This window comes from Schistocerca gregaria, chromosome 3 (genome assembly GCF_023897955.1).
Source record: "Schistocerca gregaria isolate iqSchGreg1 chromosome 3, iqSchGreg1.2, whole genome shotgun sequence".
Lineage (NCBI taxonomy): Eukaryota > Metazoa > Arthropoda > Insecta > Orthoptera > Acrididae > Schistocerca > Schistocerca gregaria.
This window is the reverse complement of record NC_064922.1, coordinates 628774352-628801953: the sequence shown is the minus strand read 5'-3', so window position 1 is coordinate 628801953 and position 27602 is coordinate 628774352. Positions and strand designations below refer to the sequence as shown.

At 40.6% G+C, this 27602-nt stretch overlaps 1 protein-coding gene across 2 annotated transcripts in view; it reads right to left on the bottom strand.

Moving 5' to 3' along the window:
* Window positions 1–6502: 6502 nt before the first annotated feature.
* The window catches only part of LOC126356028 (uncharacterized), a 200561-nt gene continuing 179461 nt past the window's right edge, over window positions 6503–27602 (bottom strand). The window contains exon 13 of one of the 2 annotated variants that reach the window (XM_050006681.1): window positions 6503–7064. In XM_050006681.1, coding sequence (XP_049862638.1) covers window positions 6889–7064 — 176 coding nt within the window. In that variant the 3' untranslated portion in view covers window positions 6503–6888. The remainder of the gene's footprint in view (window positions 7065–27602) is intronic. The other variant, XM_050006682.1, reaches the window with a different exon arrangement.

Genomic DNA, 27602 nt, shown 5'->3' with positions numbered 1-27602 from the left:
CTATCCACATAAGACATTTTGTGTAATGTCATATCCTATTCCACTGCAAAATGAGAGGCAGTAAGAGAAGAGATCAATCATATGATCAAAGGGGAAACTACACAACCTTCATTTTCATTCTATTGCAGTCCAACATTACCATTAAGCAAACCAGATGGTTCTGTAAGATTAGTGCTTTAATCAACAGGGAGCCCGACCACATCTTACTAATAGATTCCACTTCACCAAACTTATCCTTGATATTTTCCATGAAAGACAATGGCTTTGTGGCGGTGAATGTGTCCCCATCCATCCCAGTACAGATGAGGTAAAAGGGTAAAGCCGTATGAGAACGGCCAGATTTTTTCAGCTCGATACGCTTCATGCGCCAAGCATCTGCCCTGATACCACCCACTCTGACCAGGGGCTCTCCCCATAGGCACCACCCAGCCACAGCAAGAGCTGTCTGGCATGGCAGCCATTGCCAGGAGTTCCAATGCTCCAAGAAGACAAACAACCACTTGGCTTACACGGGGAGGGAACAGCTCAGGTATCAGCGGTCTGGTAGAATTTTGCACACAGCATAACTTAATCATAGCTAACACTTGGTTCAAGAATCATAAAAGAAGGTTGTGTACATGGAAGAATCCTGGAGATACTAAAAGGTATCAGATAGATTATATAATGGTAAGACAGAGATTTAGGAACCAGGTCTTAAATTGTAAGACATTTCCTGGGACAGATGTTGACTCTGACCACAATCTATTGGTTATGAACTGTAGATTAAAACTGAAGAAACTACAAAAAGATGCTAATTTAAAGAGATGGATAAACTGACTAAACCAGAGGTTGTAGAGAGTTTCAGGGAGAGCATAAGGGAACAATTGACAGGAATGGGGGAAAGAAATGCAGTAGAAGAAGAATGGGTAGCTTTGAGGGATGAAGTAGTGAAGGCAGCAGATGATAAAGTAGTTAAAAAGAGGAGGGCTAATAGAAATCCTTGGGTAACAGAAGAAATATTGAATTTAATTGATGAAAGGAGAAAATATAAAAATGCTGTAAATGAAGCAGGCAAAAAGGAATACAAACGTCTCAAAAATGAGATTGAAAGGAAGTGCAAAATGGCTGAGCAGGGATGGCTAGAGGATAAATGTAAGGATGTAGAGGCTTATCTCACTAGGGGTAAGATAGATACTGCCTACAGGAAAATTAAAGAGACCTTTGGAGAGAAGAGAACCACTTGTATGAATATCAAGAGCTCAGATGGAAACCCATTTCTAAGCAAAGAAGGGAAGGCAGAAATGTGGAAGGAGTATATAGAAGGTTTATACAAGGGCGATGTACTTGAGGACAATATTATGGAAATGGAAGAGGATGTAGATGAAGACGAAATGGGAGATAAGATACTGCGTGAAGAGTTTGACAGAGCACTGAAAGACCTGAGTCGAAACAAGGCCCCGGCAGTAGACAACATTCCTTTAGAACTACTGACAGCCTTGGGAGAGCCAGTCATGACAAAACTCTACCATCTGGTGAGCAAGATGTATGAGTATGAGACAGAAAGCACAATATTAATTGATTACAGTTAAAGTTGTCATTTTGGAAAAAGTCGTGTACATCAAGAACAATTGTACCCTCAGACTTCAAGAAGAACATAGTTATTCCAATCCCAAAGAAAGCAGGTGTTGACAGATGTGAAAATTACCGAACTATCAGTTTAATAAGTCACAGCTGCAAAATACTAATGCGAATTCTTTACAGACAAATGGAAAAACTGGTAGAAGCGGACCTCGGGGAAGATCAATTTGGCTTCCATAGAAATGTTGGAATACGTGAGACAATACTAACCTTACGACTTATCTTAGAAGAAAGATTAAGAAAAGGCAAACCTATATTTCTAGCATTTGTAGACTCAGAGAAAGCTTTTGACAATGTTAACTGGAATGCCCTCTTTCAAATTCTGAAGGTGGCAGGGGTAAAATACAAGGAGCGAAAGGCTATTTACAATTTGTACAGAAACCAGATGGCAGTTATAAGAATAGAGGGGCATGAAAGGGAAGCAGTGGTTGGGAAGGGAGTGAGACAGGGTTGTAGCCTCTCCCCGATGTTATTCAATCTGTATATTGAGCAAGCAGTAAAGGAAACAAAAGAAAAATTCGGAGTAGGTATTAAAATTCATGGAGGAGAAATAAAAACTTTGAGGTTCACCGATGACATTGTAATTCTGTCAGAGACAGCAAAGGACTTGGAAGAGCAGTTGAATGGAATGGACAGTGTCTTGAAAGGAGGATATAAGATGAACATCAACAAAAGCAAAACGAGGATAATGGAATGTAGTCAAATTAATTCGGGTGATGCTGAGGGAATTAGATTAGGAAATGAGACACTTAAAGTAGTAAAGGAGTTTTGCTATTTGGGGAGTAAAATAACTGATGATGGTCGAAGTAGAGTGGATATAAAATGTAGACTGGCAATGGCAAGGAAAGCATTTCTGAAGAAGAGAAATTTGTTAACATCGAGTATAGATTTAAGTGTCAGGAAGTCGTTTCTGAAAGTATTTGTATGGAGTGTAGCCATGTATGGAAGTGAAACATGGACGATAAATAGTTTGGACAAGAAGGGAATAGAAGCTTTCAAAATGTGGTGCTACAGAAGAATGCTGAAGATTAGATGGGTAGATCACATAACTAATGAGGAATTTTGAATAGGATTGGGGAGAAGAGAAGTTTGTGGCACAATTTGACAAAAAGAAGGGACCGGTTGGTAGGGCATGTTCTGAGGCATCAAGGGATCACAAATTTAGCATTGTAGGGCAGCGTGGAGCGTAAAAATCGTAGAGGGAGACCAAGAGATGAATGCACTAAGCTGATTCACAAAGATGTAGGTTGTAGTAAGTACTGGGAGATGAAGAAGCTTGCACAGGATAGAGTAGCATGGAGAGCTGCATCAAACCAGTCTCAGGACTGAAGACAACAACAACAGCCCCATGCGCTGGTGACCTAGGAGGGTGGAAGGGGGTGAAGAGGAATCCACACCTAGATGCTAGGGAGGAAGTTCCTCTCCATATGGCTCACACAAAAAACAGCAAATTTTGAAGTGGAGGTCAAACCTCAAGTGGGAACTGAAATGCCAAAAGGGTGAAAGAACAGGAAAAAGGAACAAAATTGCAACCAATACAGTAAACTAGGGGAATTGCTAGGTTGACAAAGCAGAACACCGAGAGAGAAGGAGGTGGCAACGGGGAAGGAGTGGGGATAAGGAGGGAGGGGGCAGGGAGAAGGATAAGCAGCTAGGGAGCAAAAAATGAGCTGCAATAGCTGGGGGTCCCATGTGCGCCATGCACATGCACATGCACATGCACATGCACGAACTCACCAAACAACTGTGAGCTCCTGGAGGATGGGGTGGGGGGGGGGTTGGTTCTGTTTTTGATGAAGGCCTTTCTGGCCAGAAACGTATTTGTGACAGTCTTTTTGTTGTTCCTCTCTGTGACTCAGCATCTCCATATGGTGAACAACAACTTTCATAATACTGTTGAAACTATAATAGTAATAGACAGCCTGTTGTCATATGAATGTACTTAAAAGTTAGTTAAAATCACAGTTATAAATTTTAACAGCTTATAATTTCATAGAGAGATTGTAATGTACTTGGAAGTATATTTGTGATAGAAGTCTCCTTATAATGTACAATTGTTCTTGATGTACACGACTTTTTCCAAAATGACAACTTTAACTGTAATCAATTAATATTGTGCTTTCTATAATTTATTATTATTCTTCGTAGTTTAAGATGATGAAGCAGTCACATGAAGGCAGCCATTGTAGAACCATTTACAGTGCAGACATGAAGTCAAGTCTACACATTTCATTACAATATGAGGATAAATGCAAACTTTCCTATTGGTTTTGATAATGCATTCAAAATTAGCAGTGAATGTCTCAAGTATGTTGTTTAGAAGGTAAGAGTGCCAACAACATGTTTAAACGTAAAAGAACAGTGCCTACTTTCAAAAGATTATTGTATCAGTGAAGTAGATTGCCGAGTTGCCACCCTACCTTAAGTATGTATTGAAGGTTAAATTGAATTCATCTTAATATCACTGTTAAACAATGCATTTGGTAGTTTGGTTGGAAGTTGGCCCTATTTCACTGGGTTCATGCCTTGTTCTGCTGCTTGCATATAGTTCTAATTGTTCAGTGCACCTGATGTGTGGTATTATTATTTCCACAATGCTTTGTCATTACCATACTGGAGCTTTGTGTGGTTGGGTTACGAACACCTTGCACTTTGTATTTAAGGTAGCAATAATGACAAATTCCAGAAGTTACTCATTCCTATTTTCACTTTGCAAGGAAGAACTGTTCTTGTTTATTGAAAAAAGATAAACTGCCTTTGTGCCTTGAGTGTTTTAAGGCATTTAATATGACACTGAAATGTCATTACATTTTCTTTTACAAGGACCCACATTATCAACTGGACAGTGATATAATAATGCAATACACTGTTACAATCAATTTGGGGCACATTTCTACAAGCATACATTTTGCATGTCCTTCATATGTACATGTTTATAAACTTAGAGAAAATTAATGTTATTAAATTGAAATCATTTACATTGTGCAAATTGTTTCAAGATTAGAATTCTGTACCTGTGTTTATTTATTTATTATTTATTTGTCCCGTAGATCAAATCAGTACAATGGCTTGTACAACTGATATGGGATAAGTCAATACAAATATACAGTTTACAGGAGTCTAAAACAGTGAACAAGAACATAGAAGAATGATTATTTTACATTACCTACAATTTCACCGTCTGTTTGAATTTATTTATTTCTTGGATTTCTTGTATAAAAGTTGGAAGATGGTTATATAATTTTATTCCCATGCACTTGACACCATCACTGTACAGTTTTGTTGAGTAGGGAAGTATTCTTAGAGAGGTTTTTGATCTTGTGTCATAATCGTGGTAATCCATATTTTTGCTAATTTTGTTGATACTTTTTTTGGTAAAGAATAATAATTGTAGTATGTATTGGAATGGGAGGGGCAAAATATTTAGTTTCTTAAATAATGATTTACAAGTGTCTCCTTATGTAAATTATTTATCCCTCCATCAACATAGTACTTTTGGAATTGCAAATATAAGTAATTTATTTACAGAATTTTAACAGGACAGCATATATTTTTCATAATGGCAACACAAGTTTCTCAAAACAATGTAAAATGGCCACGACTTAGATTGGGTCAACTCAGTGTAAAAATATTTATTCTGCCCCGAAAGTAATAAAAATACAGAAGAGTCCTAGCTTCAGAGTTCAACATTGAAAGTTTTCCTCTGTCTTGTGGTAATGTGGGGTTTGCATCTATTGAGTAAAAAGAAATGCTATATTCCACAAATGTAATAATACCATTGGCGCTGATGACCACGCTGTTTAGCGCCCATAAACCTCAAACACACACAATAACACCAGAATTATTTTACTTAGGCCTAAATAGAAATTTTCAGTTAAGTAGCACATTTTATAAATACTTTAACTTAGTTGTACTCCATTGTTAGTCAGCACTGACTGCAGTAGCTGCTGGTAAACCTTTTGGAATGTGAGGTCATGGTCCAAGAAACTCTTCTGTTCCTGACATTTCATCCAGGACTGCACTGGACATCCTTAGGGGCATTCCTCCACTGAGTCTTGCAAGCTGAGTCAGTAAGACTTAGTGGAGGAGCACTTCTGAGGATGTCCAGTGCAGTCCTGGACAAAATGTCAGGAACAGAAGAGTTTCTTGGACCACAGCCTCACATCCCGAAAAGTATATCAGCAGCTATGTCATGCGGTCATGAAATCCTTCATTCACTGCCTGTGTTTTATATCCTCACCTTTATTTTTCACTGTCTTAACTCATCAATTTACTCCAGTAACCAAAAATTAGTTTTAATTCTTTTTACATGTATATTGGAACCCTGACTGTGTGTATGAATGAGTTCTGCAACTTTTATAATTTTTGTCTTATGTAATGTATAATCCACAATGGAAATATATGGGAGGGATGGGTGGGAGAGCTTGTTTAATTCATGTGCCCATGTTTCCAAACATAAGATGGGAAAAATGAACAAAATATTCCTGATTGTATGGATTTTGTGCAGCAGTTGTTACACACTGATAATCTTCAACTTACCATGTTAAGTTATTTCAAGTGCTGTAATTTTGCTGCATCATTATTGTGAGTCACTAATGTGGGTTCACTCCTCTGTTGGTGATTCACAGCATCTCATACCTGATTTTATCTGCACTTACCTCATTTATATTTTGACTAGTTTGTGTGTTTTTGGGCAATTCTCAATTACTTTTTCCATGTGTGATGTTTGTCTGGTAAAATTATTTCCCTTGCTTGTCTCTGTTGCAATTGAATGAGGTTTCCCTGTCTTGAATCAATGTTGAATTAATTTCTCTGTTTGAGCCCAATAACTTTCCTGTACTGCTGTTGGGCAGTATCATATGCAATCAATAGTAGTTAAATGCAGCAGGTTTACTGTTAATTTTATTACATACTAATACACCACATCAATAAAAACTGCTTGTTAATGTCACAAAAATTGAAAGTAATAAACAATTTGAGAAAAAGCTGATCGGCCACAGCTGTTAGTGTTAAGATTTAATTCTTAATATGCAGTTTTGAATTTGAAAGCATGAGAATAAATATTAAGCCATTTACTTTTGTAAAGTCTTTCTTTTTACACATTTACAGTTTTTATAATAACAGAAACATAAAATTGGTATTTTGTTTTGCCACATAAAAAAGGTTTTGGTTTAAAAACTATTGTAAACATACAAGTGTTTTAATAAATAATGTGTTATATTAAAAAGGTAAACTTTAAAATATATTTTTAAAATTTTCCGTTTTCCGACTTCACTGTTTCATCTGTTTATCTTCTCCATTTTCCACCACTGTTACCATAAACCTCTGACTATGTCTCCATTTATTTCCATTTGTAAGTGAATGGCTTGATGATGCAAGAGATGGTGGAATACTTGAGTCCTCAGCAATGACTGGAAGACATCTTGAAGACTCATCTGGGCTTCCCACTTGAAAACAAAGAAAATGTTTATATTATATATTTGACAATGTTTATTGCATTAACTCTTGTGACATTTTGTTAAGATATAGTCTTTTCTGCTTATTTGTGTTCCAAACTCTCAAAAAACATTGACTCTTTAAGAATGTGCTCTAAATATATTGTGATAAACTTATTTCTTACATACATCTATGATGCCATGCTAAGACACTTAGATAAGTGAGGTTAAACAATAGACTACTGCAGAAATAAAAACAAATGTGCAAGTCTCTACAACACACTAAAATCTCAGACCTAAAATGTTCAACAATACACAAAATATAAATTGCTGACTTCATATGTTTAGTTATCGCATCAGTCCTGGTTTTGATGTTACTGACTGCTGAAACACATCAGGTGGCAAGTGTGGTATGCATGACTGCCTTCCCCAATTTGTAGTAGTATCCAGTGAATGCATTTACTGATGAATGTAGTGTAGGATGAGAGGAAGTGCTCTTCCAATGGTGTTTATATCCTACCCCATGTCAATTGGAAAATGAGTGTGGACAGTAGTTGAATGAAAGATGCATTTATATGGACAATGAACAAGAAATGGCAGGTGAGCAAACTGGTCTTAGACTGAAGTAAACTGCAGAACAGTTGATCACAGTAAGGTGAAGAATATCAGGGGTGGCTTGAGCAATACATGAAGGACACACAGTTGGCACTTGCACAGTGGGGCAGCAGGTATATGTATACAGTGGAGGGTGTGCTTTGTGGTTAGTACTTATTCAACTCTATTTGTCAAAAAATTTTCTATGGAGACAAAGCGGGCTATAAAAGACGAAATTTTAGAAACAATAGTAGATAGGCAGGAGCAAACAACAGCTTATAATTTGAATGATAGCATCCCTTCATTCAATAACAGTGGCTTGGCTAGTAATCAGGAGGTTGGGAGAATATAATGTCACCTGCAGCAAACATGTAATATTTATTAAATGGATGGGAGGCCAGATAAGCATTATGGAACAAAGTAGTGAGCAGACAAGTCAAGAACTGGAGCAGCATTTGACAGAAAGGACAAAAGAGCTTAGGTAGAACTAGGAATCCATTAAGGAAGAATTGGGAGGTCATGTTATTCAGTTCAAGACTGCAGTATCAAAGCAAATACAGACTTTTCATAAGGGTTTTCAGAACAGGACTAAATAGATTATAAAGAGGAGATCATGGAGCATAAGTAGATGCTAAAATTAAGTTACTGGAAGATCAATATCTACAACATAAGGAGCACCTCCAGAAGCAAGTAACTGCTAATACAGTCAAATGTGTAGCCTTAGATATCATATCATCAACCGAGTAGCATACCTTTAGCAAAGAATGTTTTCCATACTGGTAACCTGTTAATAAGATGTAAACAATTTTAAATTTGACATTGGAGGTGACGCTTATCACACTGATTTTATTAAAGACTAGCAGCTACAGACAGGTGCACTCTTATATCAGTATCTTTGTTACAGTTAGTGACAGTAACTAAGTAAGCTACTCTACATGCAATAACATCAGCTGCCCTTGTATGTCTGCCTGTTCGGGCAAACATGATGTGTTCCATGCTGTCCCCCCTTCCAAGCTGTTCTAAGATGCAGTGCTTCAGCACGTGCAGTGTCAGCACTTGCATGGGCAGGAGTGTGCATTTATGCATTGTGCTATTGAAGTAACTATACATTATACAATGTGTACTTTATGCAACAAGTACTGTAGAAGTATCGATTAAACACACTGAAGATTGTATAAGCATTTTAGTCATTACTTTTAGTCTTACGATGTGGCACATATCAACCAATAAAATCATTTTCATAAATACAATAAAGATCAAAAGCCAAACAGTAAATAGCTTTTTCAAAGAGTGAATATTTTTCCCTTATTCACTTAATGTTCTCCAAATCAATAAGTATCTTGTACTACAAATTATCAAAAGCCTAAGAGTAAATAGCTTTCTCAAAGATTTGATTTGGTTTGGTTTGTTTCGCTTTGAGGTGCAAAAAAACAACTGGAGTCATACATGCCCAAGTCAAAACCATAGAACATGAAGACAGAGAAGAGTTAAAAAAACGACCATATGTCAGTCCAAATTGACATAAGAGAAGACAGCTAAAAACAGGGACTTGGAGAAAGGGCTAAAAAAAGACACCATAGAGAAACTGAGGACAAAACTAAAAATTAAATGGTTTTTGCTGTATTGCTTTGGCGGATAAAAAATAAAACACAGTTGACAGCCCATGCGTCGTTTGCTAAAATGGCTGTTAGCTCAGATGCCAGATCCAAGCTGGAATGTAATCAGTTAAAAAATGGGCATTCTGTCAGGAAATGATGGATAGTTAAAACTTGGGCACAATGTGTACAAAGTGGAGCAGTAGCTCCACTTATCAAATGACGATGGCTAAAAAGGCAGTGCCCAATATGCAGCTGAGTTAAAATGACCTCCTCCCGGCGGGAGGGCCGAGAGGTGGTCATCAAAGCCACTGGGAGAGGCTTAATAAGCTGAAGCTTATTCCTGTGAAGGGAGGACCATTGGCGATGCCAAAGGGACAGAAATCATCTGAGGGAGTATAGGAACTTGTGGACTGAGGTATGAAAACTGCAGCCTTGGCAGCAACATCAGCAGTCTTGTTTCCTAACAGACAATATGACAAGGAACCCACAGAAGCATCACACTGGCTCTATCAAGAGTGGGCAAGTGACAGTTTTCCTTGACCCACTGCACTAAGGGATTAGTGGTGTACAGCACAAATACTATTTGAATGGTGCCAAGTGAGTCTGAGCAGAGGACACAACTGAAAATCTGTGTCACTAGATGTACTCTGTGGCCTGATACAGGGCAAAGAGCTCACATATAAATACTAAGCAGTGTTCCAGAAGCCGAAATCAAAAGACACGGGTGCCAATGACGAATGCACACCCGACTCCACAGTCAGTCTGAGAGGCATCAGTGTGTACAAAGGTACTATTGCGGAGTTCCATGCCAAGGTCATGAAACTGACAGTGATAGACCGAGTCTGGTGTAGTGTCTTTAGGAAGTAAATGAAAACCAAGGTTAACATGGGACACTTCACGAAGGCAAGATGGTGAAGGGTTCACACCCAATGGGAAAGTTTCAGGTAGTGTGAAGTTTTGTTTTAGGCACAAAAACAACTACTGTCATACATTCCCATGTCAGAATTCCAGAACACAAAAAAAGGAGTTAAAAATGACTAGACGTTAAGCCCTATTGATGGAAGGAAAGACAGCTAATACCAGAGATTTGAATTAAGGTCCTTAAAATAGGCCATAGAGATGTGGAGGTCCTGAACTAAAGATTAAATATCCTTCACAATATTGGTACGATGGATAAAAAGTAAAACATGGTCGACACCCCCGCGTTATTCTCTAAAATGGCCGATAACTCAGAATGCAAATGTAATCAAGAACATAAGTGGTTACAAAAATTGCATTCCGTCAGGAAATAGTGAACCATCAAGGGTTGAGCACAGAATGGTGGGGGGGCACCACTTGACAAAGGGCGATGCCTAAAAAGACAGTGCACAAGGCACAACCTAACTAAAATGATCTCATGGCAAGAGGGCTGAGAGAAGATTGTCCAGGCAGCTGGGAGAGGCTCTATTCCCTGGATCTTGGTCCCATAAAGGGAGGACCAGAGGTGATGCTGAAGTGAAACCACCTGCTGACAGATAGTAACACTGAGATCATCGGTGGGAATGGAAGTACCAGCTGGCCAAGGTAAGAGGACTGTAGCCTTGGCAGCAGTATCTGTGGCCTCATTTCTCATCAGACTGATGCAACCAGAAATCAACATAAACATCACAGCGGCTCCATCAAGAGTGAACAAGTGGCAGCTTTCCTGGATTCATTGCATGAAGGGATGGATGGGGTACAGCACACAGTGGCTTTTAAAGGGCACTGAGAGAGTTGGAGCTGATGATGCAATTGAAAAGCCTGTGTTGCCTGATATATGACAAAAAGCTCTGCTGTAAATATTGAGCGATGTTCCAGAAGCTGATACTGAAAACTGTCTGAGCCAATGACGAAGGCACACCTGACACCACAGTCGCTCCAGGAGCTGTAAGTGTACACAAAGGTACTATCGCAAAGCTCCGTGCAAATGTTGTGAAACTTGTGGTGTTACTGCAAGGGTGGAGTAGCATCTTTAGGAGGCAACTGAAGACCGAGATGAAGGTCACACGAAGCTGAGGTGGTGAAGGTTTCATAGTCATTGGGAAGGTGGCAGGTAGCATGAAGTTAGGCTGCTGGAACAATGGCCGAAACTGAACTCCAGGAGGTAACAGAGAAGAGAGAGACACCCCCTACTGCCGATCAAAGGAGGCGGCGTAAGATGGGTGGCCAGCTTTGGAGACAAACTGTTTGCATATCTGCTGAGGAGGAAGTCACGGCAGTACGACAATGGTAAGTCAGCAGCTTCTGCATACAGACTCTCAACTGGGCTAATGTAAAAGGCACCGGTGGCCAAATGGGTGCTACAATGGCGGATATTATTGAGTCGGCATAAGAAAGACAGATGTGCAGATGTGTAAATGAAATATCTATAATTTCATTTTGAACAGACAAGGGACCGGTACAAACTGAGAAGGGTGGTCCAATTTGCTCCCCAGGAAGTAGCACTGAGGACACACAGGGTACTGAGGGACCACGTTCAGTGTGCAGCCAGGTAAGACACATGGGAGAACCAAGAAGAATTCCTATTGAGCATGAGCCCTAGGAATTTCGTAGTTCCAACAAATGGAAAAGCAACTGACCCAAGATGTAAAGATCATGGAAGAAATCAATTGCGCCACCAGAAATTCATTCCAACAGTTTTGTCAGTAGGAAAGCAAAAATCACTTTCAATGCTCCATTAGTAAAGTGATCCAGACATCACTGAAGACGCTGCTTGAGGAGACAAATCCATGGAGAACTGCAATAGATCGCAAAATTGTCAACAAAAATGGAGCTAGACATGCCTGGCAGGAGACAGGCCATGGCAATAGCAAAGAAGAGAATGCTCAGGGAAGAACCCTCAGCCACATCGTTTTACTGGATGAAGGTGTGTGACAAGGCAGAAGCACATCTACCTTGAAAACTCTGTCTTCTAAAAATTCCTGAAGGAAACAGGGTATGTTGCCACGGAAGCACCACGTGTAGAGAGTACGGAGGATACCATTCCTCCAGAAGTGTTGGCTTTCTCCAAATCGAAAAACATGGCCACAGCTTGGTATTTCCGCAGGAGACCATTCATGACATGGATTGACAATATGATGAGATGGGCAACTGCAGAAACACGTGCTCAAAGTCAACAATGTGCAGTGGTTAGTAAATTGCAAGATTCGAGCCACCATACCAGGTGTGCATGAGTCATACATTTCATCACCTTGCAAACACAGCTGGTAAGAGAAATGGGGCAATAACTAGAAGGAAGGTTGGGTTTTGGTTTTGTTTTTGTTTTGCTTTGGGGCTCAAAAACAACTGGGGTCATCCATGCCGAAGACAAAATTATAGAACACGGAAGCAAGTGGCAGTGCTCCTGGATCCACTGCAGTAAGGGGTTGGGCAGTGTGCAGTGCACATAGACTTTGAAGGGCACTGAGTGAATCTGAACAGTGGACACAATTGGAAAGTCTGTGTCATCGGATATACGGCATGGCCTGATACAGGGCAAAGAGCTCTGCTGTAAAAACTGAGCAGTGTGCTGGAAGCTGATATCGAAAGACAAGGTGCCAATAACAAAGGCACACCCTACCCCACTGTCAGTGTGAGAGCCAATAGTGCATACAAAGGTACGGTCACAAAGTTCCATGAGAAGGTCATGAAACTGAAAGCAATATAGTGAGGCTGGAGTAGAGTCCTTAGGAAGCGAATGAAAACCAAGTTTAACATGGGCCACTTCACGAAGCCAAGATGGTGAAGGGTTCACACCCACTGGGAAAGTTAGGTAGTATTAAGTTAAACCACTGTAGCAAGTGCCAAAAGCGGACTCCAGAAGGTAACAGAGAAGATGGGCGTGCCCCACACTGATGGCCAAACGAATCATCAGAGGAGGAGGCATAGGATGGGTGGCCACCCATGGCAGACAAACGGCATGCATGCCTGCTGAGGAGGAAACCACGGTGGTAGACAGTGGTAGTTCCGCAGCTTCAGCTTACAGAGTCCCAACATGCCTAGTCTAAAAGGTGTCAGTGGCCAAATGGATGCAATGATGATGGATACTGTTGAGAAGGTGTAAGATGGATGGACATACAGACACATTAACAAACTACCCATAATCGAGTTTCAGACGGACAAGGGACTGCAAATAGATGGCAAAATCATCAACGAAAAGGGAGCTGGAGATGTCCGACGGGAGAAAGGCCATGGTGATAGCAAAGAGGACGACACTTAGGATGGAACACTGAGGCACACTGTTTTTGTGGCTAAAGGTGTGACAAATCTGAACCCAAACACACCTTGAAAACACGGTCTTTCAAAAATTCCTGAAGGATACAGGGCAGAGCCACAAAGCTCCACGTGTAAAGAGTACAGAAAATACCAGTTCTCCAGCAGGTGTCATAGGCCTTCTCCAAATCGAAAAACATGGCCACAGTCTGGAATTTCAACAGAAAACCATACATTACATGTGTGGACAAAGTGATGAGATGATCAACTGCAGAATGGCGTACTGGAAATCCACACTTTGCATTTTTAGTAAATTGCGAGACTTGAGCCACCATACCATCAGGGCACAAATCGTGTGTTACATCACCTTGCAAATGCAGCTGGTGAGAGAGATGGGGCAGTAGCTAGAAGGAACGATTAGGTATGGGTATGAATGTGGCTTTATGCCAAAGTCCAGGAAAAGTGCCCTCTGCCCAGATGCCATCGTTCATGTTAAGCAGAAAGCGCTTGCCTGCAAGAGAAAGGTGCTGCAACACATGAATGTAGATTGTGTCTGGCCCTGGGGCAGAGAATCAGGATGAACAGAGCATGATCTAGCTCCCTCGTAGTAAAGATGGCACTGTAGAACTCATGATTTGGAGAAGAGAATGGTATCGCCCAAGCCGCTTCTGCTCATTTCTGATGGAGGAAGGCAGGGTGATTGAGGGAAGAGCTCGAAATTTCCGCAAAATGTTGGTCCAAGGTGTTGGAGATACAATAGAGTCCACAATGACAGCATCTGCTCTTGTCAGGCCAGAAATTGGAGAATGGATCTTGGTCCCAGAGAGCCATTGGAGGTTGGCCCACACGAGTCAGGAAGGGGTATAACTGTTAAAAGAAGTAGCAAATGAAATCCAGCTAACTCTTTTGCCATCCCAAAGAACACAATGACACTTCACATGCATCTGCTTGTAATGAACACAGTTTGCCGCTGTAGGGTGACAGTTAAAAATGCAGAGAGCATGCCTCCATGCACGAATTGCATCATGGCATGCCTCAGTCCACCAAGGGACTGGGACACGGTGTGGTAAAGAGGAAATGCAAGGAATGGAACGTTCTGCAGCAGTAAAGATAAAGTTTGTGAGATATTCCACCTGGTCATCACAGCTGGGGAAATCTTTTCTTTGAAGGTCTCCAGGGAGGAGTATAGCTGCCAGTCTGTGTTAGTACACTGCCATTTGGGTGGGCACGCAGGCTGGGTATGAGTCAGCAAACAGGTAGCACACGGCAAATGGTCGCTCAAGTAAGTGTCAGAAATAATGAACCACTGAAGACGATAGGCAAGCTAGGCAGTGCAGAAACATAGGTTCAAATGGGGATAGGTGTGTGAGGAGTCAGAAAGGAAAGTGGGTGCTTCAGTGTTAAGGTGGAAGAGAGAAAGGTAGTAAAGAAGACCAACCAAGAGGGCATCTCACTGACAGGTCTGCCCCAAAGGGGATGATGCACATTAAAGTCACCAAGCAGCAAAAAAGTGGGAGGTAGCCACCCAATAAGCTGAAGGAAGTCTGCCCAGGTGACATCAAAAGATGGATGGACATAAACGGTTCACAGGGGAAAAGTCAGGTGGTGAAGGAAAAGGCAAACTGAAACAGCTTGAAGATGGGTTGTCAGGGAGATGGTTTGACTATGAACATCATCCCAGCATGATGCCCCCATGAGATGCTATGCAAACATCAGGGGGAAGGTCAGAACCAACTGGGAAAAAATATGAAAGCTCAAATAGGTCATGAGCGCGCAATTTCGTTTCCTGAAGGCAGAGTACAAGGGCACACTGTGATGCTAAAAGCAGCCTTAAATCCTCTTTGTGGGACCGAAGGCCATGAACATTCCATTGGAGGAGAGTCATGATGAAGAGATGGAGGGGTATCACCTCGGCGGCTGCTTAGTGACAGCCTGTGAAGAGCCGCTACTACAGGGCACAGAAGCAGGAGGATCCTGCTCCATGGGGTCCACAGAAGCATCGGCTTGCTTGTGCTCTCTGTCTCTGGAGTCCAATTCTGTTTACTCTTACTTGGCTTAGGTATGGGTATGACAGTGGCTTCGTGCCAGTGTTGGAAATGTGCCCTCTCCTAGATGCAATTGTACGTATGAAGGAGAAAGTGCTTGTTCACAAGAGAAAGATTCTGCAGGAAATCCAGTTAGCTTTTTTTGCTCTCCCAAAGAATGCAACAATGTGCATTATATGTTTATAATGAGTACAGTTTGCCTTTGTAGGATGATGGTTAAGAACAGAGAGACCATATCCACATGAAAATTGTGTCACGGCATGCCTCTGTCCACCAAAGGACCAGGACATGGCATGTTAAAGACAAGGTGTGAGAAATGTAATGTTCTGTGGTAAGGATACTGTTAGTAAGATATTCTACCTGGTCATCACAGCTGGGGAAATGATGTTAATTGAAGGTTGCTAGGGAGCAGTAAAGCCTCCAGTCAGCCTAAGAAAGCTGCCATTTGGGAATGCACATAGGTGAGGCAGGAAGCAGCAAACAGTATGTGACAGAGAAAATAGACCACTCAAGATGATGAGCAAGCTGGGCACATATCCTGGACATATTCCCCACTGGAGGTGAAAAAGAATAAGGAGAGGATAGACATGCAGCATGGAAGGGAGAAGATGCTTCAAACACTGGGGACTCTCGCTACTTTGTATAAAAATTTGCAGCTACATTATTTTTCCCATAATTTTACCTTGTTGACTGGACTGCTTTTCTTGGATGGCAGTGCTGTGGTGCATGTTGTCTATGTTGCTGTTACATCAGAGATTATAGATTCCTAGACAATATGGAGATGGACTGTCATAGATACAGTCTCCAGGCTGGATGGCTGCAAACTGACCTCCAGGCTGGATGGCTGCAAACTGATTAGCTCCTCCACCAGAACAGTATTAACATCTATGCTGTTGTGAGGCAGCAATGATGTAACCTGTCGTTCCTGTCTTATCCATTCAGCTTGTCTGATCACTTTGGTTGCAGCTGAAAGGGATCCCAGCTCAGCCTTTCCGGAGTAGTGGTGGGAGTATCTTGCAGAGTCTGTGTACTGAATAGTTTTTCTGTATTTGACATTTGCCTTCTCCCTCAGATCTACATGGTGAACAGGATGACAACATACTTTTCTCACTAAGAGCTCATTATGTTGCTTTAATACCTCAGAAACCCTGTACGTACAGTGCATGAATATCAGTTCCATTGTGTAGCTGTATTACAAGCAATACCAAGTACCCTTTTCTGCTGGTATTCTATCCAGCTGTTGCATCTTGACCTGCTTTTCTCTCTACTTGTGTTACCAGGGAAAGACTTCAAAATTTTGCTCAACCATGCAAATCCTGTTATTCCATGGTGTTTAGGTGAGCTTCCATCCATAGTTTCATCCAGGATCTAAAATATCTTATTACCTTGCCGCCTCTTCCCTTCCACATACTCCTCCAATACTGTTTTTAAAGCCCATTCTTCTTTTTAAATGTGTGTCCATCCCAGTTTCTTTTCCTTCACTTTTTTTGTTACATTCAGTAATTGTCTTTGCTCTTCCACTTTTCTCATACTTCTTAATTTGTCACTCTATACATCCCACTTAGTGTTTCCATTCACCACCACAATCAGTCTTTTCCTAAAATCTTTGTCCATACCACAGAAGAAAACTCTCCTTTTTTGTAGGTTCTGTTTTCACCACTGCTATGCTGGTTTTAATTTCTGTGCTATCCTTCCAGTCAGTTTCCACATGCTTCCTAGGTAGTTAAAGCTTTCACACATTCTAATATTTCTCCTTTCAGCATTACCTTTATCATTTTATTTCCTCCTAGTGCCAATACTTTTTGTTTCTTTTGTTTTTCACTCTATAAATATGTCCTGCAGCTTCAGTCATATCCACTATATCCTGTAATTCTTTTTCATCTGTGGCTAAAAGGACCATGTCATCTGCAAACCTCAAATGCGTTGTTGTTGTTGTTGTTGTTGTTGTTGTTGTCGAGGTCTTCAGTCCAGAGACCAGTTTGATGCAGCTCTCCATGCTACTCTATCCTGTGCAAGCTTCTTCATTTCCAAGTAAGTAATGCACCTTACTTTCCTTCTGAATCTTCTTAGTGTATTCATCTCTTGGTCTCCCTCTATGATTTTTACTCTCCACGCTGCCCTCCAATACTAAATTGGTGATCCCTTGATGCCTCAGAACATGTCCTGCCAACTGATCCCTTCTTCTAGACAAGTTGTGCCACAAATTCCTCTTCTCAACAATTCTATTCAGTACCCCCTCATCCCCCCCCCCCCCCCTCGCCCCCATGAACCATGGACCTTGCCGTTGGTGGGGAGGCTTGCGTGCCTCAGCAATACAGATGGCCGTACCGTAGGTGCAACCACAACGGAGGGGTAACTGTTGAGAGGTCAGACAAACATGTGGTTCCTGAAGAGGGGCAGCAGCCTTTTCAGTAGTTGCAGGGACAACAGTCTGGATGATTGACTGATCTGGCCTTGCAACATTAACCAAAACGGCCTTGCTGTGCTGGTACTGCGAATGGCTGAAAGCAAGGGGAAACTACAGCCGTAATTTTTCCCAAGGACATGCAGCTTTACTGTATGATTAAATGATGATGGCGTCCTCTTGGGTAAAATATTCCGGAGGTAAAATAGTCCCCCCATTTCAATCTCCGGGCGGGGACTACTCAGGAAGACGTCGTTATCAGGAGAAAGAAAACAGCTGTTCTTTGGATCGCAGCGAGGAATGTCAGATCCCTTAATCGGGTAGGTAGGTTAGAAAATTTAAAAAGGGAAATGTATAGGTTAAAGTTTGATATAGTGGGAATTAGTGAAGTTTGGTGGCAGTAGGAACAAGACTTTTGGTCAGGTGAATACAGGGTTATAAATACAAAATCAAATAGGGGTAATGCAGGAGTAGGTTTAATAATGAATAAAAAAAATAGGAGTGTGGATAAGCTACTACAAACAGCGTAGTGAACACATTATTGTGGCCGAGATAGACACAAAGCCCATGCCTACTACAGTAGTACAAGTTTATATGCCAACTAGCTCTGCAGATGATGATGAAATTGATGAAATGTATGATCAGATAAAAGAAATTATTCAGGTAGTGAAGGGAGACGAAAATTTAATAGCCATGGGTGACTGGAATTCGTCAGTAGGAAAAGGGAGAGAAGGAAACATAGTAGGTGAATAGGGATTGGGGCTAAGAAATGAAAGAGGAACCCGTCTGGTAGAATTTTGCACAGAGCATAATTTAATCATAGCCAACACTTGGTTCAAGAGTCATAAAAGAAGGTTGTATACATGGAAGAATCCTGGAGATACTAAAAGGTGTCAGATAGATTATATAATGGTAAGACAGAGATTTAGGAATCAGGTTTTAAATTGTAGGACATTTCCAGGGGCAGATGTGGACTCTGACCACAATCTATTGGTTATGACCTGTAGATTAAAACTGAAGAAACTGCAAAAAGGTGGGAATTTAAGGACATCGGATCTGGATAAGCTGAAAGAACCAGAGGTCGTACAGAGTTTCAAGGAGAGCATAAGGGAACAATTGACAGGAATGGGGGAAAGAAACACAGTAGAAGAAGAATGGGTAGCTCTGAGGGATGAAGTAGTGAAGGCAACAGACGATAAAGTAGGTAAAAAGATGAGGGCTACTAGAAATCCTTGGGTAACAGAAGAAATATTGAATTTAATTGATGAAAGGAGAAAATGTAAAAATGCAGTAAATGAAGCAGGCAAAAAGTAATACAAATGTCTCAAAAATGAGATTGAAAGGAAGTGCAAAATGGCTGAGCAGGGATGGCTAGAGGATAAATGTAAGGATGTAGAAGCTTATCTCACTAGGGGTAAGATAGATACTGCCTACAGGAAAATTAAAGAGACCTTTGGAGAGAAGAGAACCACTTGTATGAATATCAAGAGCTCAGATGGCAACTCAGTTCTAAGCAAAGAAGGGAAGGAAGAAAGGTGGAAGGAGTATATAGAGGGTTTATACAAGGGCGATGTACTTCAGGACAATATTATGGAAATGGAAGAGGATGTAGATGAAGATGAAATGGGAGATAAGATACTGCGTGAAGAGTTTGACAGAGCACTGAAAGACCTGAGTTGAAACAAGGCCCCGGGAGTAGACAACATTCCTTTAGAACTACTGACAGCCTTGGGAGAGCCAGTCATGACAAAACTCTACCAGCTGGTGAGCAAGATGTATGAGACAGGCAAAATACCCTCAGACTTCAAGAAGAATATAATTATTCCAATCCCAAAGGAAGCAGGCGTTGACAGATGTGAAAATTACCGAACTATCAGTTTAATAAGTCACAGCTGCATAATACTAATGCGAATTCTTTACAGACGAATGGAAAAACTGGTAGATGTGGACCTCGGGGAGGATCAGTTTGGATTCCTTAGAAATGTTGGAACACGTGAGGCAACAATGACCTTACGATTTATCTTAGAAGAAAGATTAAGATAAGGCAAACCTACATTTCTAGCATTTGTAGACTTAGAGAAAGCTTTTGACAATATTGACTGGAATACTCTCTTTCAAACTCTGAAGGTGGCAGGGGTAAAATACAAGGAGCGAAAGGCTATTTACAATTTGTACAGAAACCAGATGGCAGTCATAAGAATCAAGGGGCATGAAAAGGAAGCAGTGGTTGGGAAGTGAGTGAGACAAGGTTGTAGCCTCTCCCCGATGTTATTCAATCTGTATATTGAGCAAGCAGTAAAGGAAACAAAAGAAACATTCGGAGTAGGTATTAAAATCCATGGAGAAGAAATAAAAACTGAGGATTGCTGATGACATTGTAATTCTGTCAGAGACTGCAAAGGACTTGGAAGAGCCGTTGAATGGAATGGACAGTGTCTTGAGAGGAGTATATAAGATGAACATCAACAAAAGCAAAACGAGGATAATGGAATGTAGTCAAATTAAATCTGGTGATGCTGAGGGAATTAGATTAGGAAATGAGACACTTAAAGTAATAAAGGAGTTTTGCTATTTGGGGAGTAAAATAACTGATGATGGTCGAAGTAGAGAGGATATAAAATGTAGACTGGCAATGGCAAGGAAAGCATTTCTGAAGAAGAGAAATTTGTTAACATCGAGTATAGATTTAAGTGTCAGGAAGTCATTTCTGAAAGTATCTGTATGGAGTGTAGCCATGTATGGAAGAAAAACATGGACGATAACTAGTTTGGACAAGAAGAGAATAGAAGCTTTCGAAATGTGGTGCTACAGAAGAATGCTGAAGATAAGGTGGATAGATCATGTAACTAATGAGGAGGTATTGAACAGGATTGGGGAGAAGAGAAGTTTGTGGCACAACTTGACTAGAAGAAGGAATCAGTTGGTAGGACATGTTTTGAGACATCAAGGGATCACCAATTTAGTATTGGAGGGCAGTGTGCAGGGTAAAAATCGTAGATGGAGACCAAGAGATGAATACACTAAGCAGATTCAGAAGGATGTAGGTTGCAGTAGGTACTGGGAGATGAAGAAGCTTGCACAGGACCGAGTAGCATCGAGAGCTGCATCAAACCAGTCTCAGGACTGAAGACGACAACAACAACAACAACAACAACAACAACAAGGCAACAACAACAACAACAACAACAACAACAACAACAACAACAACAACCCCCTAATTAGTTACATAACCTACGTATCTAATTTTTAATATTCTTCTGCAGCACCCCATTTCAAAAGCTTCTATTCTCTTCTTGTCGAAACTATTTATCGTCCATGTCTCACATCCATATAAGGCTACACTGCATACAAATATTCTCAGAAAATACCTCCTGACACTTAAACCTATACTGGATGTTAACAAATTTCTCTACTTCAGAAATGCCTTTTTTCCATAGCCAGTGTACATTTTATATCCTTCCTACTTTGACCATCATCAGTTATTTTGCTCCCCAAATATCAAAACTCATTTAAAACTTCAAGGGGAAATGGAAGGGAAACCGTCTCAAAAAATTGATTTTTAGATTTTTATGTATTTGAAATGTCCACTGTTTTCTGCATGAAACAGTTTTGTTTCATATAAATGACAATTTTTTTGTGACTTATGATGGTTTTCCTGATGCCTGTGTGATCAAGCATTTAAATGGCATGCCTTGTTTTTTGCACCATACAGAGATAATGCACAGTTTTCTTTATTCCTTGTACGTTACTTCCTACTTGTGTTCTGTTATCGTGTTAAGGTTCCTACCCTGTATCTAATACCAATAGTCATCATTCTGATGACATTTGTTTGTTTCAAGCGCTGTTGGTGGTATTTAGTGAATTTTGTAGTGAAGTAAGTGTTGATTTATATTTTCTCTGAATTCGTATGTTTTTGTAAAAATGCCACCAATAAATAAACTAACACCTAAATTAAAATTCAGATGAAATAAATACATAAAGGCAAATAAACTTAGTGGGCCAAGGGAACTAAGAATGTTAGACATAAAGATAATCAGCACGTCAAGAAAGAAACTGTCGTGTCTTCAAGGAGTTTCCTCCCTGTTAGCTTGTGGAGATGAGCACTCGTTTGGAAATGTTGTGGTGAACCTTAGCGTGCTCTGTGATTTCATTTCCAAAAATACTGTTTTTATCCAAGTCTCATCTCCTTAAATTCCCCCCTTTTTGCAGTTTCTTCAGTTTTAATTTACAGTTCATAACCAATAGTGTGTGGCCGGAATCCACATCTGACCTTGGAAATGTCTTACAATTTAAAATCTGGTTCCTAAATCTCTTTCTTACCATTATATAATCTATCTGAAACCTTCCAGTATCTCCAGGCCTCTTACATGTATACAGCCTTATTTCATGAGTCTTAAACCAAGTGTTAGCTATGTTTAAGTTACACTCTGTGCAAAATTCTACCAGGCAGCTTCTTCTTTCATTCCTTAGCCCCATTCCATATTCACCTACTACTTTTCCTTCTCTTCCCTTTCCTATTATAGAATTCCAGTCCCCCATGCTATTAAATTTCATCTCTCTTCCCTATCTGAATAATTTCTTTTATCTCATCATACATTTCTTCAATCTCTTCCTGATCTGTGAAGCTAGTTGGCATATAAACTTGTACTACTGTAGCAGGTGTGAGCTTTGTGTCTACCTTGGCTAAAATAATGCATTCACTATGCTGTTCATAGCAGCTTACTCGCACCTACTACTGCATTACCTTTATTTGATTTTGTATTTATAACCCTGTATTCACCTGGCCACAAGTCTTGTTCCTCCTGCTACCAAACTTCACTAATTCCCACTATGTCTTACTTTAACCTATCCATTTCCCTTTTTGAACTTTCTAACCTACCTGCCCAGCTATGGGTCCTGACATTCCATGTTCCGAACTGTAGAATGCCAGTTTTGTTTCTCCTGATTACAACATCTTCCTCAGTAGTCCCTGCCCGGCGATCCGAATGGGGGACTATTTTACCTCTGGAATATTTTACCCAAGAGAATGGCATCATATTCTAACCATACAGTAAAGCTGCATGCCCTTGGGAAAAATTATGGCTGTAGTTTCCCCTTGCTTTCAGCCTTTTGCAGTACCAGCACAGCAAGGCTGTTTTGGTTAATATTACAAGGCCAGATCAGTCAGTCATCCAGACTGTTGCCCCTGAAACTACTGAAAAGGCTGCTGGCCCTCTTCAGGCATCACATGTTCGTCTGGCCTCTCAACAGATACCCCTCTGTTGTGGTTGCACCCTCGGTACAGCTATCTGTATTGCTGAGGCACGCAAGCCTCCCCACCAACAGCAAGGTCCACGGTTCTTCTTATTTACTAGCCATGTAATGTGCAGGGGTCCATTATATTTTCAGAGGACATTTGGAAAAGGGTATGAGACAAATGGTTTTTGTCTGACTCATTTACCTAGTTCTATCCAGTTGGTACTTCCTCTCCTCACTTTCACTCACACTTTTTAATTTAAATATAATGAGTTTATAAGTCATCATTTTTCCAGGTCTACGAAACACATGTCTAGGCCTCTTCCCTTTTTGGTAAACCTCTCTCCCTAAATTTGCAACAGTGCTATTGCATCTCTTGTGCCTGAATCCTGTCTAAAAACTAAACTACGCTTGAGCTAGATTCTCATCCATTACCTTTTCCGGTCTTTTAATAATGTTTCTTAACAGAACCTGGGCTACATGTCAAATGAGCCTAATTGTCATATGCTTACAGCATTGCTTTGTTACATGTTTCTGGGGTTCTTGAATCATTACTGCTATCAGAAAGTCCTCTGGCCATTTATCACTGTAATATATTTCATTCCGTAATGTCAGTATTGCTCATACTCCATCTTGGCTCAATTGTATGTGTAGCTACTGCTTTCCCATTTTTCATTGCAGCTATTGCAATCCATTTAGCCCCTGCTGAAGCTTCTGCTTGCATGCCTTGTATTTTAATGGAAATAATTTGATGTCTCATCTTTTCATCTGCTGACTGTGCTACTCTAACCAACAAATCAACATTAATTTGGCTTATATGATCTAAATATTCTTCTTCATGTTTGCAAGTTGCTTCGTTTCCATGGGCACAGCCTTTAATAACTGCTTTAATGTTTCTACTTCTCCTCTCTGTATTTTGCTCTTACAACAGCAACCCCCCCCCCCCCCCCCCGCCTTCTTCTTCTTCATCCCATGTAATTGCTTCTGTTTTGTCCTTTGAATCTTTCTTACCAGCAGCTTTCACTGCACCACTTTCCTCATCAGAGCCATGATCATCACTTGAATACAACTTCCTTAATTCCTTAATATGACCCCACATTTAACAGTCCAGTCCCTTTCCCATCAACACTACATAAGTCACTGGCCATCACACTTACAAATTAAGCACTTCTCAGTCACCATTTATAACAAAATATTCTTCACAATTCGCACTTGACAGCTGCTAGTAAGTACTTACTTCAGAAATATGAAAGTAACTGAACTATATAAACATGAGCTTTGTGAAGTTATCATGTATGCTTACATAAGAGATCTGGACAGGAAATTCTGGGAAATAGTCTGTCTGTAAACTGGAAAGCAAAATCACTCGTGCTGGGGGAAGTCGGCTTTCCCAGAAGAGGGCTACAGCTGCTGTGCAGTATGACTAAGAATCAATTTCCATCTAGCAGTGTAGAATACTGTGAAGAAGAGATGTAAGTAGCTTCTGTCCACAAATGTTAGTATTCTTAAGAACTCATATCCATATTCCACATAGTGTTAAAGCAGTTTGTGGAAAATAAACATGTCTGCACACTGCATTGCCAGTAATTCATAAGGCAAGCTGCAGAGTGTCAATGTAACTTTGTGAAACACCTTCTATTTTATTTCTGTGAAGTAGTGTGGCTGAGAGAATGGGGAATTGTCTGCTCACTTTTCATTTTGCAGATCTATGAAGGAGGGAAGTGCATGACAAAATCTGGTGACTTACCTTTCCTCACACTTCTAACCTCTACTCTCACCTCTCCACCATGTTAGAGGCCTGTAATACAATTTATCCCTTTATATGTTTCTACTGTCCTTAGATGTGGTACACACATTTAATATTTGTTCTTAACCCACTTCATTTAACAATAAACATCAAATACTATCTTTAATAATCTCCAATTTTTCCATCCTCTGCAATGCAGAAACTATTAGTCCTAAATAAAAAATGAATAAGACATATTTTGTACTGAGAAACATTTTTGCTAGATGCTGTGGTTCTTGAGATATTAAAGAAAACACTAAAAACAATCTTCAAATACTTCCTCACCACCATGCTCATACTGCACAGGTCAGGATTTTTAGTATGTTGTTCATGACACTACCCGCTACCAGTGCACAAAAATTTGTGACTACATAAATGTTTCACGCAGTCACCATGTTTTAGTCTTTGTTGACTGGACTAAAGACTGTGGGGAGCTGTTGGTACCATTATCCAGCGGATCTTTTGATGGCCTAGTAAGTGGGTTCAGGAAGCAGACCATCATCCGGCATTGTGGGATATGCTGCTGCCATCATCCACCTCTGTTTCTGTAGGCAGACTTTAATGCTGCTGGCCTTTCTCCTGTCAGGAGGCCACAGCCAGCACAGCCAGCACAACTACATGCCCTTCATGCACTTCAGCACATTCTGTGTGGTGTGTGCCATCTCTGCTCTGCTGCCAGCCTGTGAATCATAGCAACTGTTATCTTTGAATGATAAATGTTTACTTTGTTAATGATGTTAATTAGTGCCTTTGGGTGCCAGGCAAGCCATCTCTCACACAGCTCTTGCTAATCCACACCCAGTGGTACATACAACCACCATCACCCAACATAGCATCTAGCTTAGGCATTACATCTTGTAACATAAGTATTCCAGTCTGACACCTCGGTATCCACTGTCTGAAGTCATCTGGTGTTGACAGTGGTCCAGTTCCATGAGTTCAGGTTGGGATTGTAACAAGATTTCAGCAGCAGCTTGAAGGTCAGCAGTGTGAGATGTTGAGTGTCCCTTTTTTGCATTGGTCTTTTATGCTTCTTTTGCTTACCCCCAAGGTAGGGCATTGCATCGCAAATGTGATGGTATTATTTGTTAAGCTGCAGGTGCCTGCGGATCTGTCACAATTTAGATGTTATTGTAGAGAGGTTTACTTGCCACTGGTGATTTGCCCGAATTGTAACTTGGCTACGCACAAGCTGCTACGCACCCAGGTAGTGTGAGCTGTATGTAGCACATGTAGTAGGGTTGGCCACAATGCACGTCAATGCTCTGCATCTCATTGGGTCATGATACAGCACAAGGGTTAGAATACTTTGTACCATAGTTGTGAGTTGGAACAATGAATTGTAGAAGGTCTCAGTTACCAATTAATCTACTGGTGTATTTTAATACATCACCACCAGACAGACATCTGGTTGTCTGCCTCAGGTGTGTGTGTGTGTGTGTGTGTGTGTGTGTGTGTGTGTGTGTGAGAGAGAGAGAGAGAGAGAGAGAGAGAGAGAGAGAGATAGAGAGAGATAGAGAGAGAGAGAGAGAGAGAGAGATAGAGAGAGAGAGAGAGATTTGTGTGTGTTTTTGGATGGAGATTACACCACTACACCACTGCCAGAAGAAACATGAGCAGTAACTACACAGAAGCAAGAAACTGAATTACAGAAGTGTAAAAACACACTTTATAGCCAAGTAGGGGATCAGGAAACTGTAAATGGGCATAGACATGCTAAGCCAGTAGAGGCTAATTCCTTATTTCCTGTACCCATTCCTTTGATATATTTTGTTACAGCTAAGCCGTTTACACCTTATTCTGGTAAATAAACAGAGGATGTTATGGATCTGAAGGCTACAGCAAAGTCAGGGAATTGGTACAGCACAGTCAGGGAATTGGTCAGGTGAAACACACTAAGTACAGCCAAATCACAGTTTATGTACGATGAGGGACAGACTAAGGCACAGACATTTGAGCAGTTTGAAAGGGGCTTTATCAGTGGTACTACAAATAAAACAGTGCAACATTTCCAGGGAACAACGTAATCATCTGTCGCAAAAAAGTACCTATCAGTAGAAACATTTTTGGACATAATTTTGAAAGTCAATGTAAATACTTATGAATTAATGTAAAATGTGAAGGCAGATAAATTTATTTTGCTAGAAGCTGAGAACAGGGTGTTGGATGTGTTTTAAGGGGATTGTTAGGAAATATATCAAGGAGAGTGAGGATGGAAAACCCATAAGACATAACTTCTGCTATTATGGTACCTACACAACTTTAAATTGACATTGAGTCAAGGGGCAGGATAAATGAGATCTTTTCTTCTGAGGAAGCAATGTTGGCAAACACGATCCAAAGTGGGCCACCGAGCACATGATGGTCACAGTAAAAAGCATAATGTACATTGCCAGAACAAGAGTGAGTTAGATGCCAGTGGGAATTACTCAACCATCATACAGAATTCTTAATCAAATGGAATACTACAAAATAAATTGCAGAGACAGAATGTTGATCAATGGGCATAGATAACGAAATGGTACATAGATTTTTGGTGGATCCAGGGGCTCATGTGTTGGTTGCCAGTTTGGATCTTCTAGACAGAAGTATTCAGGTTATGTCGAGAGCATGGCAATGATGTGTGATCATTGGGATCACATCACTAAATTTCAGTACTGGAGTAAGTAACTTTCAGGA